Genomic DNA, 16,733 nt, shown 5'->3' with positions numbered 1-16,733 from the left:
TTTATAGGTTATTATTATTAGTGACCGCTGGTCGTAAGTTAAATGCCGGCGTCCTCAAGTCAATTATAACATAACGACATCGTTTACATGCGTCTAATTACATTTCAAGTAGCACTGTTACCAACACTCCTCCTCCTCGAATCGTGTTCCTCATGTCTGAGGGTCGTGACCACCATCACCCATGAGCTTCAATCTTAAGATGTTTTTCCACTTTCCCCTGTCCACGGCGTCATGCAGCGCGCTGTACACTGTACTGTCCAAAGCGGTGCGGATCTGATCGGACCAACGAGTCGGGTTGCGGCCTCTAGATCTGTTGCCTTCAACTTTCCCTGTGATCATAAGTTTTTCCAGGTTATCGCCGTCTTTCCTCGCAATGTGACCAAAATATTCGAGGATCCGCTTCAGACATACAATAGACAGTCTGATTTTGATGCCCAGTTTCAATATTAAAAAAAAAAAAAAAAAAAACTAGTCGATAATTTATTGTCTAATTATTTATGGATGATATCAGCTCCGGATAATGTTATCGTGTTCACAACACTGTTACGTCTTCGCGATTAGATGTACGTATGTATATACGAGCTTAGCGTATAAATAAAATTGCTGGCGTTGCCTTCAAATAGAATAGTCTCAACATGTCAGTGAGTGCAGTAGTATTTGCCGCCTTCGTTTTATTAGTGACGTATATTTACTATTGGTCGACCCGGAAATTCGATTATTGGAAGAGAAAAAATGTGCCATACGCTAAACCTGTGCCATTCTTTGGGAACTACATGCGATATATCACACTGCAGAGCTACATAGGAGATGTGACGCAGAAGCTGTGCCAGCAGTTCCCTGACAGACCGTACTTCGGATCGTTTTACGGTACGGAACCAGCCCTAGTCTTGCAGAATCCGGAGATCATCAAGCAAGTTTTTACTAAAGACTTCTATTACTTCAACAGCCGCGAAAACAGTGATTACAATCATAAGGAAATAGTTACACAGAACTTGTTCTTCGCAAATGGAGATAAATGGAAGGTAGTGCGTCAGAACCTAACACCGCTATTCTCATCGTTAAAGATGAAAAATATGTTTTACTTGGTGGAAAAATGCAACCATTCCCTTGAAGACATGCTGGACAAGGAAATCAAAGACTTGCAGATTATCGAGATCCGGTCTGCTATGATAAGGTACACGCTAGACTCTATCTGCTCTAGCGCCTTCGGTATTGAAAGTAATACCTTGAGAGAGGGCGGAGAAAATAGTCCTTTTGCAAACATGGGAAGCATCGTATTTAGTTCTTCAATAACTCGAGGACTGAAATGGATCAGTCGTTCGATGTGGCCGGGCATATTCTACAAGCTTGGTCTCCAGTGCTTTCCAGCGGAGATTGACGGTTTCTTTGAGAGAGTCCTGACTGAGGTGTTCGAGAACCGTGGCTACAAGCCGACGAACCGAAACGATTTCGTGGACTTAATTTTGAGTCTGAAACAAAACGATTACCTGACCGGAGATGGCTTGGTTCCCAAAAACGTGGACGCAAAGAAAGTGACGGTCAAGGTTGACGACGCCTTATTGATAGCGCAGTGCGTAGTCTTCTTTGGTGCAGGCTTCGAAACGTCAGCTAGCACTCTCTCGGCAGCCCTATACGAGCTGGCCAAGAACCCAGAAGCCCAAAGGCGCGCTCAAGAGGAAGTCGACGAACTTTTGCTAAAACACAACAACAAGTTAAATTATGATTGTTTAGCGGAATTGCCGTACTTGGAGGCATGTATGAACGAAGCGATGCGTCTGTACCCAGTACTTCCTAATATCACCCGCGAAGCCGTTGCCGACTATACGTTTCCCGATGGCCTAAGGATAGAAAAGGGTATGCGTGTGCATGTCCCGGTGTACGCTATCCACCGTAACCCCGACAACTTTCCTGACCCGGAAGAGTTCCGTCCTGAGAGACATTTAGGAGACGCCAAAAACGACATTAAGCAGTTCACGTTCTTCCCGTTCGGAGAAGGGCCCAGGATCTGTATTGGTAAGACTAAATCTATGTTTAGAAATAGAGAGAGACAGAGTATACTTAATTAAATATCGAAACATAAATAATATTGGAAAACAGTATCTACAAATATAGTTTGTACAATATTTAGGTGCAATAGACAACTTTTTTCATCTGGGGACATTCTGATACGTAGGGCATGTTTAAAGATAAATAGTAATGTTTTTGCCATAACAATAATCTGCTTATCAAAATAAACAGAGACTGCATCTTGAGTTACCTTCATCTCTTGTTGCTAACTCCCTCATTCCTAAAGTAAGTGCTTGTGTTTGGGAAATTTCTATTAAAAAATTCAAAATTCAGCCTCTCAGTGGTAAACTTAAAAAAACCACGCCGAAATACATTTATTTGTAACCAGAAAAAGGTGTGTGAAACTCTCATCCGTACAACCGATCACCCCTTGGTTTTGTTTTTGGTTATTGGTGTTATTTATTTAAAAACCTTCTTCATTACACGCTTGTAACGTAAAAGGCTGTCAAAAATATAAGATTGTAGCTCCATCAGCTTGGGCTGTGTTGATGAATCGGTCAGTCGACCAGCAACCGCCAGTTCTTTACTGGTGCTAGGACCTCTTGTGAGTCCGCACGGGTAGGTACCATTACCCTGCCTATTTCTGCCGTGAAGCAGTAATACTTTTCGGTTTGAAGGGTGGGGTAGTTGTTGTAGATGTCTATGGGCTCCGGTAACCACCTAAGACTAGGTGGCCTCTGAGCCCGTCCACCCATATATGCAATTAAAAAAAAGCAACAAGTACCTACCAAGCTTGTTATTTAAGCTTGTTAATTATTACGTGTCGAATAATAGTCGTAGTGTCCGCAGTCGCATTAATCCAAGGAATCACTTACGCTATTTGTTTTCAGGTATGCGCTTCGGGAAAATGCAGACCATCGCTGGGATGGTTACCTGTTTGAAAAAGTACAACTTCGAACTGGCGGATGGTATGTCGAAAACGGTGCCCTTCAGATCCACAACAGTGCTGACACAGCCAAGTACCGGATTATTCCTGAAGGCCACACCTCGAGACGGCTGGAAGCAACGTATTTTCGCACGTTAAATGCTATGTTAATTTACTGGTGGTAGGACCTCTTGTGAGTCCGCACGGGTAGGTATCACCACCCTGTCTATTTCGGCCGTGAAGCAGTTATGCGTTTCGGTTTGAAGGGCGGGGCAGCCGTTGTAACCATACTGAGACCTTAGAACTTATATCTCAAGGTGGGTACGTTGTAGATGTCTATGGGCTCCAGTAACCACTTAACACCAGGTGGCCTGTGAGCTCGTCCACCCAACTAAGCGATAAAAAAAATCCTCCTTTTAGGCGTTTGCATGCAGCAGAGATGCGAATGTTGCGATGGATGTGTGGAGTAACGAGAATGAATAGAATACGGAATTAATATGTTAGAGGAAGTCAGAAAGTGGCACTTGTGACAGAGAAGTTGAGAAGTGCGCGTTTAGGATGGTATGGACATGTGATGAGACGAAATGAAAATGAGGTTGGTAAGAGAGTGTTAACTATGAATGTGGAAGGATATAGAGGAAGTGGTAGACTTAAGAAGAAATGGATGGATTGCATGAAAGACGATATATGTAAGAAGGGAGTGAGCGAAGAAATGGACTAAGATAGAGGAATATGGAAGGAGAAAACATGTTGCGCCGACCCCAGGTGACTCGGAGAATGATAATGATGTAATTATGCTATCGTTCAGGAATGTCTTTTTTTGAATGAATTAATGCGATTAGATAACAGTGACCTTTCGCCAGGTTATCGCATCCACTGTTATCTATTTCTTTAATTATTTATTGTTAACAATTTCTAAACAAGCTTATCACATACATAGATTAAATACAAAAAATTCTTTTGTATTATTGAATAATTATCTGTGTATAATCATGATTTGCGAATTTATTTCATAAAGATACTTTTTTTGTGGAATTAACAATTAGTTACTCAGTACACTTAATGTTATTGAAGTGACACTAAGTATGTTTGTAAGTCAAATATGTTCGTTTAACAATAAAATTGATAATGAAATACTAAAAATGTAATCCACAATTAAATAAGAGATTTTATTATTTTAAAGAAAAAATAACTTGAACAATGTTGAAGATAATTTAAAAAAAAAAATTTTTGTATACGAGTAAGAGGAGGAAATTTATGTATACGAGTAAGAGGAGAGCGACCCAATACATTTTTGAAAATTTATTGTACGTGCGTAAAAACATTGTAGAATTCCCCAGAGTCTGCGATTTGCATAATGTGAACACTAGGAACAAACATAGGCTTGCGTTGCCGGCGGCTCGAATTAAGAAAATAAGCAACTCTTTCAGGGGGCTGGGTGTACAACTTTTCAACAAGATCCCACAAACCGTTCAACTACTACCTGTTCATAGATTTAAGAAAACTGTCAAGGAACGTTTGTGCAACAAGGCATATTATAAAGTTAAGGATTTTTTACTAGATGGCACTACGTGGGAATGAGGCGTTCGCTCCTGGCCTTTTCATTTTTCATTATTATTATTATTTATTTGAATTGTATTTTTTTGACTTGTTTTTTCGTATACTGTAAATATCTTTTCTTGTTTAAAAAAAAAAGAAGAAAATAGTTGAGAAAATACAAAAAAAAAAAAAAGCCCGCTGAGTTTGTTTCGCCGGTTCTTCTCAGAACTGTGGCTTTTTTTGCAACCGGTGGTAGAGTTAACATTTTCTTTTACATTTTGACATTCAACAAGTGTGTTTTTGATGACATCCAAGTTGAAATAAATGATTTTGCTTTTTGAATTTTCAATTTTGACTAAAAAAATTAAAGAGTAAAAAGTAATGTTTATAATTTTTTTTTCATTGCCCTTGTAGGCAGACGAGCCTACGACCGACCTGATGGTGAGTGGTTACCGTCGCCCATGGACTTCAGCAATGCCAGGGGCAGAGCCAAGCCGCTGCCAAAATTGAAGTAATCGTTCTAAAGCGATGCCATCTAAACCGATGTTAACTGATTTTCTTGTTTGTTGTTAATACACCAATAAATATGCAACCTTGGAGGTTTGATTTTTATACTACGATCTTATCCCATAATTGTTGATTTATGATGAAAAATTAGCATTTACTGGCGTAATTCGATTGACAGCATGGATGATATGACTATATCGGGGCTGGATACAAGTATCTTACGTGTCATTTTAACGAATTGAAAACATAGTATGACGTTTTCGATATTTAATCTGCTAAGTGTAAAGCACACGAAAAGCGCACGTGATACCGCCATGTCGGGAATTTATACAATCTATGCTAATGTTATAAAGCTGAAGAGTATGTTTGTTTGTATGAACGCGCTAATCTCAGGAACTACTGGTCTGATTTGAAGAATTCTTTCAGTGTTAGATAGCTCATTTATTGAGGAAGGCTATAGGCTATAATATATAACATCACGTTAAGACCAATGCAAGCGGAGCACCAATAAATAATGTTTAAAAATCGGAGTTTTTTCTCATTTGAGAGCTTCCACTGCGTGCGCTGCGGAAATGGTTAAAGTTTTGCTAAAATAATGTATGACAGAATTGTTCCTCTTTCAAAGATCTAAAAATAAGTCCGTGACAGCATATGTCTATATGTTTAGGTTGGCTCACTATAATGTTTATTATGCTAATCAAATTTGTGCTAAAATAAAGCATTATTTGTGAAGGTGTTTTTATAAAGATGATATTAATCCTTATCCAAATAAATACGTTATTCATTACAACATTGAAACACCCAAATCACTTCAAAATAGGTTTTGACAATTATTTATTTATTTATTTATTTAGACACACCAACAGCAATACACACAAAATATTCAAGCTTAAAATTAACATGTATAAAATTAAGTACTGGTATGTAAATTATAAATCTTTCTGGATTTCTCCAGGATGCCATCATCAGATCTTGATGATTAAAGGACCATTCGGGAAATCTACCCTTTCGAACAAAAAAAAGAAAAAAGAGTTATCAGAATCGGTTCAAGCATTCTCGAGAAATCGGTGAACATACATAGATAAACATACATACGACATAAATACATACAACATAAATTATGGTCGAATTGATAACTTCCTCTTTTGAAGTCGGTTAAAAAGCGTGATTTTGATACCTTAAATAGCTCCTTAACATTCTGTTATTCAAAAATAATTTCACTTTCTATGTAAATGAAGAGGCGGGTAAAATTTAGCGTTATGCCAAAGTAACTATTCCACGCGGACGAAGATGCGGGCAAAGGCTAGTAAATAAATAAAACATATTATGATGCAACTTCACAAATATTTTAATACTAGCGACCCGCCCTCGCTTCGCTTCGGAAACATTAAAACACACATGAATAAAAAAAAAAGAAAAAAAAAAGAAAAAAAAAAAAAAAAAGAAAAAAAAAAAAGGAGCCTATGTTCATCAGGGACAATGTCGGCTTCTAATGGAAAAAGAATTTTTCAAATCGGTCCAGTAGTTTCGGAGCCTATTCGAAACAAACAAACAAACAAATCTTTCCTCTTTATAATATTAGTATAGATTAGTATAGATTCAAATGTCATTATTGTATTAGTTTTAGGTAAAAAGAATTACTACGAAGAATGAAAAAAATGCATATTATAAAGAAAAGACCTTTATTATTTAAAATTCTTTAGTTTTTAACAAGGATTTTTCTTCAGTGTCATTTATTGTATTCAGTGTATTATGAAGTGAAGACTGTCATTCAGTAAAAAGAGAGTTGAGTGTTTTGTATAGTTTATTAATTAATACTGTTTAATTTTTAATATAAATTTTAACAGAGATTAAGGGTTTTAAATATTGTAATCTATTACATCACAGAAAACATAATGAAGCCTTTTATTGTTTATTCCTTCTGAAGTAGGTACTTCTATATAGTTATATGTATATACATATGTATAAAGGTATATGTTGTTATTAGTAACCGCTTGGTTTAATGCAAATACTGGCATCTTTATATGTTCAGCCCGGCGAACAGGAACGCCCAATTTATTTTAAGGAATACCTAAATGTTCGGGCCCCCTAATAGAAAAGAAAAGCCCTTTAGCCTAAAATAAACAATAGCTTTACACCTTTACAGCACCATAATGCAAAACCATTAAGATCTTCTTGTATTGAGTAATGGTCTATTGTAATTTATTAAATAGGAATAGGTTCCATAATGTCAGGTCGTCAGCGAAAAGAAAGAATTTAAAATTCTGGTTAGATTCCGAGATGCTATTAATAAAACATTGAAAAAGACTGGACCAAGGTGTGGAGCCCTTTTTTTTACTACGAGCCGGGGGCCGAACCTCCTACGAGGTCCCCGCACCTAGGGGGCGCACGGGGTATGTGGGACTCAACGATCTGCAGGTGTTGAGAGCAGATCGCGGGCCCAAGGAATTTTAGGGCCCACCCACTAAACGACTCCCCTGCACTCTTCGCCCAAGCGTCCGATCCCCTCCAAGGTCAGAACCCGGATGAGGTAGGGGGGTTACCGCGGTCAGCAAGGTGTGGAGCCCTGCAGTACGGGTCGGGTCGTTGTTTTTTTTTTATTGCTTAGATGGGTGGACGAGTTCATAGCCACCTGATGTTAAGTGGTTACTGGAGCCCATAGACATATACAATGTAAATACGCCACCCACCTTGAGATATAAGTTCTAAGGTCTCAAGTATAGTTGCAACGGCTGCCCCACCCTTCAAACTGAAACGCATTACTGCTTCATGGCAGAAATAGGCAGGGCGGTGGTACCTATCCGCGCGGACTCACAAGAGGTCCTACCACCAGATTTTTAGGCGCAGATGAGCGTCCATGGATCACAACGTTCGAGCTTCTGTTTTTGAGGTCTGACTCGAACCTGACTATTTCTACCGTGAAGCAGTTATGCGTTTCGGTTTGAAAGCCGTTGTACCTTAAAACTGACACAACTTAGGTCTCAACGTACCCACTTTTAGCAGTGGCATTTACATTTTTGACTTCTATGGGCTCCGGTGATTACTTAAAAGTAGGTTAACTTAGCTTGACTTAACACTTAACATGAGATCGTCTACCCATTTATGTAATAAAAAAGGATTTCATTGCAAAACATACATACCTATTAGATAATCATGTTTTTTATCATCTGAATTATCTCGGAACTTATAAATGATGATAAAAAATTATGAGACTCAATAATACTTATTTTGAATACAATGATTGGCATGTTCTTTTTTTACCGCCACCATAGTTTAGTAATAATTTCAAATGATTTATCACAATTAGAAGTGTTGACATCAGAAGTTTCGGAATAATAAAAATCTATAAAAAACTTTGCAACGACACGAATTCAGAGATTAAAAACAAAAAGAGAGCCTTAAAGTAAAAATATCACTCCAAACAAATATTTTGTATCGCAAGCTCAACTTTGTAGAAAGTAGTATTGTACTAGTAGTAGTATAATTAAGTCCGTGCTGGAGTCATGGTCCAGGCTGCTGGCCGATCCTTCGGCTAGTCGTAGGACCGTCGAGGCGATTCGCCCAGTTCTTGTGGATTAGGTGAATCGTGAGAGAAGACGCCTCACTTTCCAGCTCACGCAGGTGCTCACTGGGCATGGTTGACTTTGGTGAGTTTCTGCACCGGATCACAGCCGAGCCGACGGCAGAGTGCCACCATTGCGATTGCGACTTGGACACGGCAGAGCATACGCTCGTCGCCTGCCCCGCATGGGAGGGGTTGCGCCGTGTCCTCGTCGCAAAAATAGGAAACGACTTGTCGTTGCCGAGTATTGTGGTCAGCGGCGACGAGTCGTGGAAGGCGATGCTTGACTTCTGCTAGTGCACCATCTCGCAGAAAGAGGCGGCGGGGCGCGTGAGAGACGCACAAGCCCATCGCCGTTGAGCGGGGGCCAGGGAGGCGGACCTCGCCCAAGCCCTGGCCCTCTAAGTGTTTCGGGTTCCCCTCACATGTCAGTCTGGGGAACGGCGAGGGGGAAAAGTGCGTGCGTGTTGCACGCGTTTTACGTAAGAGCATCCGGGTGATGGAAGGTCAGCTATCCTCGACCCACGCTGGTTCTGAATATAAAAATTTTCGAATAAACGTTTCTCTTTCAAAGAGCCCACGATTCGATACAATATTGTAAATGTCAGACACCTGTAACACCATCAGACACATGATGATAGGAGACTTAAGCAGACAAAAACCACCCGGACCTTGAAGGCCAAACAACCACAACCACATCAACAATGAGCTGAACTATGTTCCGAAGTGTTTTTCTTTTCGTGTACCCTAATGAATATATCTGCTTCGTCATTTCCGATAGAATAACATATTATCATGGATTCCACGCGATGCGTTTACATTTTCAACTCCTCACTGTAAATAAGTGGATAATTACATTTAATTCATAAGATTAAAGGTAATCTGTGTCACGTGTCGTCTTTAACTGTTGGATCAATAGCTGGATAATATTCACGTGGAGGGTATATTAAGCTAACACGGGTAGGAGCCACTGCCCAGCCTGTTTCTGCCGCGGAGCATTCATGGGCCACTATTGGATGTATCCGATAGCTTTTAATATAACACAATCGAAAGTTTGACCTCATGTCACATTCATATTGTGATGTCTATGCTCTCCGGTATCCATTTAAAATCAGGCGGGCCTTGAGTTTATCTATCTGTCATTCAGTCCACAGACGCCCACTGATGGACACAGACCTCCCCAGGCATGGCTACAACGACCGGTCCCGTGCTGCTTGAATCCATCAGATACCAACGACCTTCAACAGATTGGTGGTCCAGCTTGTAGGAGGCTTGTCCACGCCACATCCTTCGGAACGCGGTCACTACTCGAGAGCTTTTCGGCACCAGTGGCGATCTGTTGCACGAGCAATGTGCCCTACCGACGCCGATTCAACTATCCATTAACTTAACTATATTCTACCTCAAATTTCATAGTAGACCCTTTTTGGGTGGCGGCATAGAGGCTTTTTAGCGTCACCACTATAGGAGGGTGAGCATGGCCTTAGCTAGGTGTGGATTTGTTATTAGCTGACCGAGCGCCTCCAAAGAAGACCTAAACAGCTCAATAGCATCTGCTACGCGATTACTTCTACCACCGGATCGGAATCGCGACCCACCGAGAAAATGTGGCGACAAACTCAGTGGGTTGATACTAGGGCTAGGTGTTACATTGTACCCTTCGACGGGTATGGTGACCTGTGCTTTGGATGCCGCTATAAGCTTCCAAAAATACATTGAGATCTAGAAGGCCGATGACTGGCTCCTGCATGAGCCGTAATGATGAATCACGTAATTACAGGAGTTACAGGACTACGACACGTAAATCACAAACACATTATACTCTGTCGATATAAAGGCAAGCTTTAAAAGCGACGCAAAAGAAAAAAAAAACCTCCATTATCAAATAAGAAGATCAATAAATAAAAAGATGATATGGGCAACTTTGACATTTAATGTAGATTTATTTAAATAAGTCAGGTTTTTTGGTAGTTTTTTTTTTTAGCAAACTACTAAATCCAAGGTCATTTTGGCGGGAGTTAGGACAAAACGTTGTGTATCGTATCATATGTACAATTCTTAAATAAATACGTTCTTAAAACATGTTCACGAATGCCCTCCATGATGAAGAAATAACATCGTGTAATAAAATCAAAGCCGCAAAATAATAATAATTTGCGTTGTGGCCGGTAGCCATCATACAACGCAAGATAATTGACAGATGCCTGAATCTCGCTTACGACATTTTCAAGATAAAGCGCATATATACAAGGTCCGAACAACAACATTCGGCGCTTCGATAAAGCGGCACGACACGAGAACCCTCTCATCGTGGCCGCCGGTAACTACATTCCCGATCCTGCGGACACAATGGAAAGCAGTCGACGTCGCCCAAAACACGTCATCTCGGATCCTCCCGATCCACTAACGGTGTTTTTAGGTACTTCAAGCACCGGTCACCGTTCTCGTCGAACCCGTCGCTTGCGACGAAGGGCTCGACCAGTAAATTAACTCTCAGACACAGCCCACTGAGTTTCTCGCCGGATCTTCTCAGTGGGTCGCGTTTCCGATCCGGTGGTAGATTCTGCGAAGCACGGCTCTTGCTAGGGTTCGTGTTAGCATCGTCATCAGGTTTGAGCCCCGTGAGCTCACCTACTAGCCACGGTTACGCTGAAATAGCCTCTAAAGGCTATCAGCTTAGGTAGGAAAAAAAAAAAAAAAACAACAATCGGACCGTGTCGGTCTACCGAGTAAATATCACCCGCTCGGTGGAAGATCTTCCCTCAGTCGTTAAGCATCCCAAAGCGTAATTTTTATTAGGATGCGTATGTACCAACCGAGGAGGTAGGGGGAGGGAGGACATTGACATTGTAATAACTATGGGATTCGTTAATCATTTAACATTAGGTATATCATAAAACTAGTGATTAATGTAATGTAATTATATGTCAATACGTCTTCTCTTTGTACAATTTAAAGTAAAAAAAAACTGATAATATTAAAAAAATTCATATCGTAATTCGTGTTTGTAATATATCGGGTATTAACACACACAATATAGATATTAAAATTAATGTAACCATTTTTTGTAATAATTTTTTTCTTTTAACTGAAAATGCAGTCTAGAACACTAAAATCTATAAAAAAAACGTTAACAAAGTAGACAAATGAATAATTGATAAACAAACATTCCTAAATAATAGATGCGCCGTTTGAATTGCGACTGCCCATCCTTCAATTTTTTTTTTATTGCACTGTTGGGTGGACGAGCTCACAGCCCACCTGGTGTTAAGTGGTTACTGGACCCTATAGACATCTACAACGTAAATGCGCCACCCACCTTGAGATATAAGTTCTAAGGTCTCAGTATAGTTACAACGGCTGCCTCACCCTTCAAACCGAAACGCATTACTGCTTCACGGCAGAAATAGGCAGGGTCCGTGCGGACTCACAAGAGGTCTTACCATCAGTAGCAATCTCTCTATAAATCTCAATAAGCAAAGCAATCTCTCTATAAATATATTACGTATAAAAATATGAGAACTCAACATGTCCTTCCCGTAGTGAGTAGTCTAGGAATGTCTCACAAATTTGAAAAGTGTATGCACCAATTTCATAACAAAATCGCACAGATTTACGCGAGGAGCATGTATAAATACGATATAAGTTTTTTGATAAGATTCAGTCGCACAAAATGTTGTTCTCAACTCTACTGTTCATTCTAAGTGTGTGCGTTTATTTTATATATAGAGTGTGCAACAGAAGATTTGATTATTGGCGAAAGAAGAATGTGAGTTTTGTACCGCCGGTTCCTATCCTAGGAAATTATTCAGGTTATATCCTACTAAAGGAAAGTATATCCAAAGTGGTGCATAATTTGTGCAAATTATTTCCAAATGACCCCTACATTGGCGCGTTCTTTGGCACAGAGCCGACTTTAATAGTTAAAGACCCGGAATTCATTAAACTGGTATTAACTAAAGATTTCTACCATTTCAACGGCAGAGAAGGCTCCAAATACACCCACAATGAAGTTGTAACACAGAACATATTTTTTACGTACGGTGATCGGTGGAAGGTCATCCGGCAAAACCTGACGCCGCTTTTCTCTTCTTCAAAAATGAGAAACATGTTTCATATTATCGAGAAATGTTCTGATATTTTCGAGAATTTGCTGGATGAAGAATCTTTAGCACCCGAAGTTGAAATGAAGTCTTTAATGTCGCGGTTCACAATGGACTGCATAGGCGGTTGTGTGTTCGGAGTAGACACTAATGCGATGCAGGAACCCAAGGATAACATGTTCACAACTATGGGATACCTTTTCTTCGAGAGCACCACCTACCGAGGGATCAAGAACGTTCTCAGAGCCATTTGGCCAGGGATATTCTATGGACTAGGTCTCAAAGTATTTCCAACGGATTTAAATGAGTTTTTTAGTAAACTTCTAGTAGGGATTTTCGAAGCACGGGACTACAAGCCTTCCTCACGGAACGATTTCGTTGACCTGTTGTTAAATTTGAAGAAGAACAGACATATCGTCGGCGACCGTTTGCAAAAGACTACAACAGGAGACGAAGGAGCAGACAGTAAATTTGAACTGGAAGTGGATGATGGGCTTTTAGTGGGGCAATGCCTAGCTTTCTTTAGCGCAGGTTTTGAAACTTCATCCACTATTTCAAACTTTACTTTGTACGAGCTGGCAAAGAATCCAGATGTTCAGAAAAGAGCACAGAAAGAAGTAGACGAATATATTAAGAAGCACAACAATAAACTAGATTATGATTGCGTGAAGGAGCTCTCGTTTGTGGAGGCGTGTATAGATGAAGCGCTACGTTTGTATCCTGTTCTTGGAGTATTAACAAGAGAAGTAATGGAACAATACACATTCCCGACCGGCCTGACTCTCGACAAAGGAGATCGCGTTCATATTCCCGTGTATCATCTGCAACGCGACCCGGAATACTTTCCGGAGCCAGAGCTCTTCAAGCCGGAGAGGTTTTATGGGGAAGAAAAGAAGAATATCAGGCCCTTTACGTACTTGCCATTTGGGGACGGACCACGCATTTGTATTGGTGAGAAGTTTTGTCATTTACCTGAATTGGCTTTTCACGAGCATGCTTACCACCTATATTCGTTTCTTTATTACCAAGTTGAGTTTGAGGGATTTTCGAAGTTCATTGTCCTCACTTAATATTCTTGTAACTATAACTAAACGCTGTCAATAATTTATTATAAATAAAATCCTCAGGATTATTTCGGACCTAAACAATAACCGTTTCCAAATTGAAAGTACTTTAATAGCAAAAGCTTACTGTATAATCGACGCACACGAAAAATACAACAATGAATAAATAAACCGGGAAAAAATACAACAAAAGAAGAGAAGCTGGTGGTAGGACCTCTTGAGAGTCCGCGCGGGTAGGTACCACGACCCTGCCTATTTTTGCCGTGAAGCAGTAAGGCGTTACGGTTTGAAGGGTGGGGCAGCCGTTGTAACTATACTTGAGACCTTAAAACTTATATCTCAAGGTGGGTGGCGCGTTTTACGTTGTAGATGTCTATGGGCTCCAGTAACCACTCAACACCAAGTGGGCGGTGAGCTCGTCCACCCATCTAAGCAATAAAAAAAAAATGCTAATACAGAATACACACGCCAACTGGTATCTCAATAAGGCATTATAAAAAAAAAAAAAAAACTGAAAGCCAAATATGTACTATAAAATTTATCAAACAAAATAATGTCAAACAACATTGACTTTGAAATGTAAATATTGTTTGTCTATTCGTATTTCATTCTCATTATTGTAGTTTTTATGTTATGCATCGATTCGCATGGCTGTCGATATTTTATGTATAAAAAGTGTTGTATTTACTTTGTTGTAACGGGTCCTTTAACCGTAAGCCCGTCTGCTCAAAGGATTGTATAGAAAACTCAAGTTGTATTCTAATTTAATGAAAAAAAAATTATTATCTATATAAGTACCTATTATGTGTATTCTATAATACTGAGATGTTATTTTAAGGAAGATTTTTGTTTGGATTTTGTTCTTTTTTTGTTTTGTTGTTGTTGTTTGTTTATCTTTTGTTAATGCACCTACCATGCATTATCTCTGCACTATCCTATGGTCGACTGGAAGAGAATGCCCATGGCATTAAGTCCGCCCGTGTACAAGTTTTGTTTTGTGCATAAAGTATAAATAAATAAATATCGCTTAGATGTGTGAACGAGCTCACAGCCCGCCTGGTTTTAAATGGTCACCGGAGTCCAGAGACATCAACAACGTAAATGGCCACCCAATTTGAGACGTGATTTTTAAGATCTCACTTTTAACAGTACAACGGCTGCTCCGCCCTTCAAACCGAAACGCATTACTGCTTCACGGCAGAAATAGGCAGGGTGGTGGTGCCTACCCGTGCGGACTCACGAGACCACCAGCAAATAGGCAAATTAAAATGTTTCCGCGTTTCATTTTTATTACACATCGTTATTGGTGCATATTATTCGTTAGCTTATGTTCAATACGTTTTTCTTTAGAAAAATTATTACCTGCCGGCGGGATTCGAACACTGGCATCGCATCGCACGACATGAATGTACAGGCGTCGTATCTTTTAGGCCAAGACGACTTCAATTATTTATTTGCTTTTCCAGGTATGAGGTTCGCGAAGATGCAGATCCTGGCCGGTCTGGTGACAACACTGAAGAAGTACACAGTGCAACTGGCCGACGGTATGCCGGAGACGATCGATATCGAACCCAAAGCCATTGTTACGCAGCCAGCCATTAGCTTGCGACTAAAATTCGTTCCGAGAAATGATTGGCAAAAAAGAATTTTCGCATAGACGTAATAAGAGTTCTAAGTCCGGCTATACCGTAAGCAGTCAAAGCAAACGGATACTAAATTTGATGGCCCGGTCTGCGTGCTTTTGACTGGCTTGGATACGGAGCTTTATTTATTTCAGTTGTTAAGTGGGCGATATTGAGTGACTTCCTGATTAGTCGCCCGCTTCGAAGCTCGAAGTCGACATTTCAATAGCATAATAATATAAGTACCCATCAGAACGGAGGGGTGCCTTGCTCGCGGTAAAAATAGACAGGATAGCGTTCATCCAGACACATAATACACCCTAAGATTAAGGATTAATAAGTTAACACGTGTTAGGTGTGTATTTATATACCTCCGCGACCGGGTATCCGTTAATGGATTCCCTAACGTTAAAAAAAAGCTGCGTATTACCTTAAAATTTGATACTTGCCTGCACTAGTGTGCTCAGTGCGAGTTTTTTAACGTTCTCGATAGCGTAAAAGTTAACTCAAATATTGTATGGAGCTGGAACGTTTACCTACGTTTGCCGCTAGGGGCGCTGTACCAATTGCATACAATTTTGAGCTATTGACTGTTACGCTACTTTTACGCTATCGAGAACCTTAACAACTTCGTACTAAGCACACAGCTTAGTCTCATCACTCAATGCGTCGGCACCTTACGTCCTATCCTTTAGGCCACGACTCCAATGCTCTCTAGACAGTCCCCTTATCTCTCATGCATCCAATCTCAGACGAGATGGAGCTCAGAGAGATCAAGCTCTCCGATTCGGAATATCGGACAACCGTAGTACAAATGCCACGTCCATAATTCTACAAGTTTCGTTTTTCAGACTATTTATTTGTCTAGTTTCTCACCTTTTTTTGGATTCTCTATGTTCTAGACTACATTTCCATATAAAATAAAATATAAAACTAAGTTTATAAATGATATTTGAAATACATATGTAACATAAAAACGATTTATAATTTGTATATTAACGAAATTAGCTGTTGTCCTAACTTGTCTTTGAACAAAGATAACAAAAACGAATCTAAATCAGGAAACATTATGTAATGGATAATCTTTTCTATTGCAATGGACATTAAAGCGTTAATTACGAATATTTCCTATCACAAGTTTCATTGAAGTTAGTTAACCTATACTCATTTATCGAAGCGCCTGCAATGACGAATAGCAATACAAGAGTTTTCTTTGTTTGTCACACTTATTATGAGCCATTGAAAAATATACTCGTATGTATAACCTTATTGTTTGACATTATAACTATAGCATTTGCTTACAAATACATTATTGAAAAGTACAATCACTTGGTTTCATTATGTATTTATTTCATTTATTAGTGCCGCTTCGTATTCTAAAACAATTTACGATAATGAACTAAG

The 16,733-nt window shown here is 39.7% G+C and overlaps 2 protein-coding genes across 2 annotated transcripts; both read left to right on the top strand.

Annotated features, from left to right (window-relative positions):
- Positions 1-530: 530 nt before the first annotated feature.
- Positions 531-5,070, top strand: LOC114240490 (cytochrome P450 6B5). The gene is made up of 2 exons (XM_028171056.2): positions 531-2,013; positions 2,898-5,070. Exons 1-2 carry the CDS (start codon positions 636-638, stop codon positions 3,089-3,091), a joined length of 1,572 nt encoding a protein of 523 aa, XP_028026857.2. The 5' UTR covers positions 531-635; the 3' UTR covers positions 3,092-5,070.
- Positions 5,071-12,189: 7,119 nt separating this feature from the next.
- LOC114240452 (cytochrome P450 6B2-like) lies at positions 12,190-16,654 on the top strand. Its single transcript, XM_089733782.1, has 2 exons — positions 12,190-13,594; positions 15,174-16,654. The coding sequence occupies exons 1-2, from the start codon at positions 12,214-12,216 to the stop codon at positions 15,362-15,364; spliced, it is 1,572 nt and encodes a 523-aa protein (XP_089589908.1). The 5' UTR covers positions 12,190-12,213; the 3' UTR covers positions 15,365-16,654.
- Positions 16,655-16,733: the final 79 nt, after the last annotated feature.

This window comes from Bombyx mandarina, chromosome 16, assembly GCF_030267445.1.
Source record: "Bombyx mandarina strain Sakado chromosome 16, ASM3026744v2".
Lineage (NCBI taxonomy): Eukaryota > Metazoa > Arthropoda > Insecta > Lepidoptera > Bombycidae > Bombyx > Bombyx mandarina.
Note: the sequence above shows the minus strand (reverse complement) of the source record. Positions and strands in the feature narration are given on the sequence as shown.